We start from the raw sequence: 4,962 nt of genomic DNA, 5'->3' as shown, positions 1-4,962 counted from the left end.
CGATCGTGGGCCTCTAGGAACGCAAGGGCCCGATCCTCCACACTAGGGCCCGCATCATCCCCTCCTGGGTAGACAAAATTCGACCTCGAATGTGCACCATGGTCATCATCAGAAGAATCCCCATAGTAAGGAAGCAAATGCTTTAGATTGAAAACATCGGAACAACAAATGTGACTTGGCAACTGTAGACGGTAAGCATTGGAATTAATCTTCTCCACAATCTCCACCGGTCCAATCTTCTTAGCTGACAGCTTGTTGTACTCACCAACCGAAAAACTATCTTTAGTCAAAATAGCCCAAACAAAGTCACCTACTTCAAAATCAACTTGTCTGCGTTTTTTATCTGCATCTTGCTTGTACTTGGAGTTAGCTCGGACCAAGTTGTCATGAACAGCCTTATGAACATCATGCAGTCCTCCAACAAAATCCTGCATTTTCTTTGGAACAACCCTAGAAACAGGTAGTGACATCAAATCAAGTGGTCCCCGTGGATGAATAGAATAGACTACCTGGAATGGACTACATCCAGTACTTCGGTTGATAGCATGATTATGAGCAAACTCAGCTTGACAAAGCTTTTGATCCCAGGTCTTCACATGATCACCCACTAAACACTATTACCAAGGGATCGATTGACAACCTCTGTTTGGCCATCCGTTTGAGGATGATATGCACTACTAAAATTGAGCTGAGTGTTCACCATTTTCCATAGGCTGCGCCAAAAATGACTCAAAAACCTAGTGTCTCGATCTGAAACACTAGAAGACGGCAATCCATGCAAACGGTAGACGTCTCAAAAGAATAACTGGGCCACATTAACTGCATCCGTCGTCTTTTTGCAAGGAATAAAGTGCACCGTCTTAGAAAAACGATCAACAACCACAAATATTGAATCATTTCCCCGTTGAGTACGTGGTAAACCCAACACAAAATCCATGCTGATGTCTAGCCAAGGTTGTGATGGAACAGGCAAAGGCATATAGAGTCCTGCATTGGTAGATGTGCCCTTTGACACCTGACAGATTCGACATCGTTTAACATATCTATCCACCTCCTTGCGCATTGTTGGCCAAAAATAAGATGATTGTGCCAACTGTAAAGTGCGATCTCGGCCGACATGCCCTTCCCCATGCAACTCCCTAATTACTTGAAGGCGGAGACTAGAATCAGGGATGCACAATTGATTGCCTTTGAAAAGAAACCCTTCATGCAGTAGAAAATCAGACATCTATCCAGATTGTATACCCTGCAGAAAAACAGAAAACGAAGGATCAACCGTTAGCTGCTCCATGAGGACATCCATCCCCAGCACACCAACCCTCATGGAAACTAGCAAATTACTCCTTCGACTCAATGCATCAGCCACCCGATTTGACATCCCAGACTTGTGTTTCACCATGAAAGTGAATTTTTCCAAGAACGACATCCACCTCCCATGTTTGTGTGACACCTTATCTTGACTGCGAATATGTCTTAATGAATCATGATCTGTGAACAAAACAAATTCCTTATGAAATAGATAATGGCGCCAATGCTTCACAGCTTGGACCACTGCATAGAACTCAACATAATGAGAGCTATAACGCAACTTTGGCCCCGTCAACTTCTCACTAAAATAGGCAACCGGTTGTCCTCCTTGACTTAGAACTGCTCCAATCCCAACCTTGGAAGCATCCGTGTGTAATTCAAACACTTGAGAAAAGTCTGGCAATACAAGAACCGGTGATGTAGTAAGCTTCTCTTTTACTAATTGGAAAGCTGATTCTGCTGCTTCGGACCAAGTAAAGGTCTTCCCTTTCATACAATCAGTCACCGGTGCCATTATAGAACTAAAGTTTGGAATAAACCTCCTATAGAATGAAGCAAGGCCATGAAAGCTTCGAACTTCAGTGATGGTAGTTGGACTTGGCCATTGTCTTACAGCTGCTACTTTAGACTTGTCCACCTGTATTCCTTCCCCAGAAACAACGTACCCCAAGAACAAGACTTTAGGAACCATAAACACACATTTCTTCATAGCTGCATACAAACTATCCCGTCGAAGCACGGTCAAAACCTGCCTCACATGGTTGACATGCTCGCCAAAAGTAGCACTGTAAATAAGTATGTCATAAAATTAAACAACTACAAATTTACCAATAAAGGGCCTGAACAACTGGTTCATCACAGGGGGATCTTCGTAATTTTCACCAGCATCATCATTTTTCAAGTCATCTTGCTCAGCAAACAAATGACGTTTTCCAACCTTCTTGCACTCTGATTGTCGGTGACCTGTCTCCCCACAACTAAAACACTTCAAGATGCTACTAACAGTTGTCCTAGGATTTGGTCCAACACTGTTAGATGTCGGTCTTTGTTGATTAGCCACAACACGGGGTACCATACCACCCGTCCCGGTACTTCCTCCAATATTGGCAGTTGAAGATGAACCGCCCACCCGACGACTTTGTTTCTCAAAATCCAACGCCCGTCGGTGCGCTTCAGAAATAGATACCGGGTCAAACATATTTACAGAGTCCATGATTTGGACCCGTAGACCCCCAATATATCGAGCAACGAGTTGTTCCTCCGTCTCCTGGATATCGTTTCGGGCAATCAATTGGTAGAACTCAGTTGTGTAATCATCAACTGATTTGGCACCCTGCTTCAGATTTTGCAACCGTTGGTACATCAACCTTTGAAAATTATGGGGTAGGAAGTTGGATCGTAAACACTTCTTCATCTTCCTCCAAGTCACGACCTTTGACTTTCCAAGCCTGTCTCGTGTCAGTTTCAGTTGTTGCCACCATGCAGATGCCCTACCACGTAGCCTGGTAGCAATCAATGACACTCTTTTGTTTTCAGGGACTTCTTTGAACTCAAAAACTTCCCCGACAGTAGCCAACCAATCAATGAACCCCTCTGGATTCATACTGACCCCGTCGAATTCCGGGATATAAATTCTCATTCCGGCGTCCCAACGGCTATTGTCATCTCTATGATCACGCCTTGGCCGCCTTTCTAGATCCTCTTCAGAATATGAACCGTCATTGCAGCCATACGGGTTCCCAAATTCACCATCTTCCACTTGAGAATGTGTTCGAGACCTTTTCCCTCCTCGATTCATCAGTTCGACCATCCTATCAGTCAGTTGGTCAACCATTTGATCCATCCTCTCCTCCATTCGTGCCATAATACGTTCTTCTAGTTCTTGCTCATGAACATTAGCGGCCATCCTGTTTCTCCTCGGAGGCATTTTGAACCAGGAACCTGGCTCTGATACCAACTGATGCAGCGCAAAAAACAACACAAAGATAAACAAGAATGAACCTGTTGATTCTAAAAGAACAACCAAGACAATCTCTTCAAAACCACGTTGATTCTACGAATACTGTGGGATTGGCTTCAAATCTGGATTAACACACAGAATTTGGGAGAAAATTGAAAGCTCATAAAATTGATGATCGACCGTCCAAATTACATCAAAAATATTTAAATAAGAAGCAGAAATTAAAATGAAACCCTAAAAGTCCATGGGCCAAATACAAACCCAAAAACAAACCCAAAAATTAAGGAAAAATAACAAAATTGTTCATAACTCCATTTAGAAAGCGATTTCTGGACTCAAAAATGGGTAAGTCCCCTTTGGGGACTTATCTAGACGTGCTCCTTGCTCCAAGCTTCGATTTGACTGGTCGTAGGCCCGAAACGAAGATTCGTAGCCAAAGTTATGACTATTTCCGTGAAGCCCCTTTAGTCACATGATCGTGGGCCTCTAGGAACGCAAGGGCCCGATCCTCCACACTAGGGCCCGCATCATCCCCTCCTGGGTAGACAAAATTCGACCTCGAATGTGCACCATGGTCATCATCAGAAGAGTCCCCATAATAAGGAAGCAAATGATTTACATTGAAAACATCGGAACAACGAATGTGACATGGCAACTGTAGACGGTAAGCATTGGAATTAATCTTCTCCACAATCTCCACCGGTCCAATCTTCTTAGCTGACAGCTTGTTGTACTCACCAACCGAAAAATGATCTTTAGTGAAAACAGCCCAAACAAAGTCCCCTACTTCAAAATCAACTTGTCTGCATTTTTTATCTGCATCTTGCTTGTACTTGGAGTTAGCTCGGATGAAGTTGTCATGAGCAGCCTTATGAACATCATGCAGTCCTCTAACAAAATCCTGCACTTTCTTTGGAACAACCCTAGAAACAGGTAGTGACATCAAATCAAGTGGTCCTCGTGGCTGAACAGAATAGACTACCTGGAATGGACTATATCCGGTACTTCGATTGATAGCATGATTATGAGCAAACTCAGCTTGACAAAGCTTTTGATCCCAGGTATTCACATGATCACCCACTAAACACTATTACCAAGGGATCGATTGACAACCTCTGTTTGGCCATCCGTTTGAGGATGATATGCACTATTAAAATTGAGCTGAGTGTTCACCATTTTCCATAGGCTGCGCCAAAAATGACTCAAAAACCTAGTGTCTTGATCTGAAACAATAGAAGACGACAATCCATGCAAACGGTAGACGTCTCGAAAGAATAACTGGGCCACATTAACTGCATCCGTCGTCTTTTTGCAAGGAATAAAGTGCACCATCTTAGAAAAACGATCAACAACCACAAATATTGAATCATTTCCCCGTTGAGTACGTGGTAAACCCAACACAAAATCCATGCTGATGTCTAGCCAAGGTTGTGATGGAACAGGCAAAGGCATATAGAGTCCTGTATTGGTAGATGTGCCCTTTGACACCTGACAGATTCGACATCGTTCAACATATCTATCCACCTCCTTGCGCATTGTAGGCCAAAAATAAGATGATTGTACCAACTGTAAAGTGCGATCTCGGCCGACATGCCCTTCCCCATGCAGCTCCCTAATTATTTGAAGGCGGAGACTAGAATCAGGGATGCACAATTGATTGCCTTTGAAAAGAAACCCTTCATGCAGTAGAAAAT

General features: G+C 43.4%; 1 protein-coding gene across 1 annotated transcript; it reads right to left on the bottom strand.

Annotated features, from left to right (window-relative positions):
* Window positions 1–1,228: 1,228 nt before the first annotated feature.
* LOC145010450 (uncharacterized) lies at window positions 1,229–3,214 on the bottom strand. The gene is made up of 2 exons (XM_078968988.1): window positions 2,157–3,214; window positions 1,229–2,093 (listed from the first exon to the last, which is right to left on the bottom strand). Exons 1-2 carry the CDS (start codon window positions 3,212–3,214, stop codon window positions 1,229–1,231), a joined length of 1,923 nt encoding a protein of 640 aa, XP_078825114.1.
* Window positions 3,215–4,962: the final 1,748 nt, after the last annotated feature.

The sequence above is a fragment of the Lactuca saligna genome, chromosome 8, assembly GCF_052625555.1.
Source record: "Lactuca saligna cultivar CGN05327 chromosome 8, ASM5262555v1, whole genome shotgun sequence".
In the NCBI taxonomy this organism is placed as follows: Eukaryota; Viridiplantae; Streptophyta; class Magnoliopsida; order Asterales; family Asteraceae; genus Lactuca; species Lactuca saligna.
This window is presented reverse-complemented; position numbering and strand designations above follow the sequence as displayed.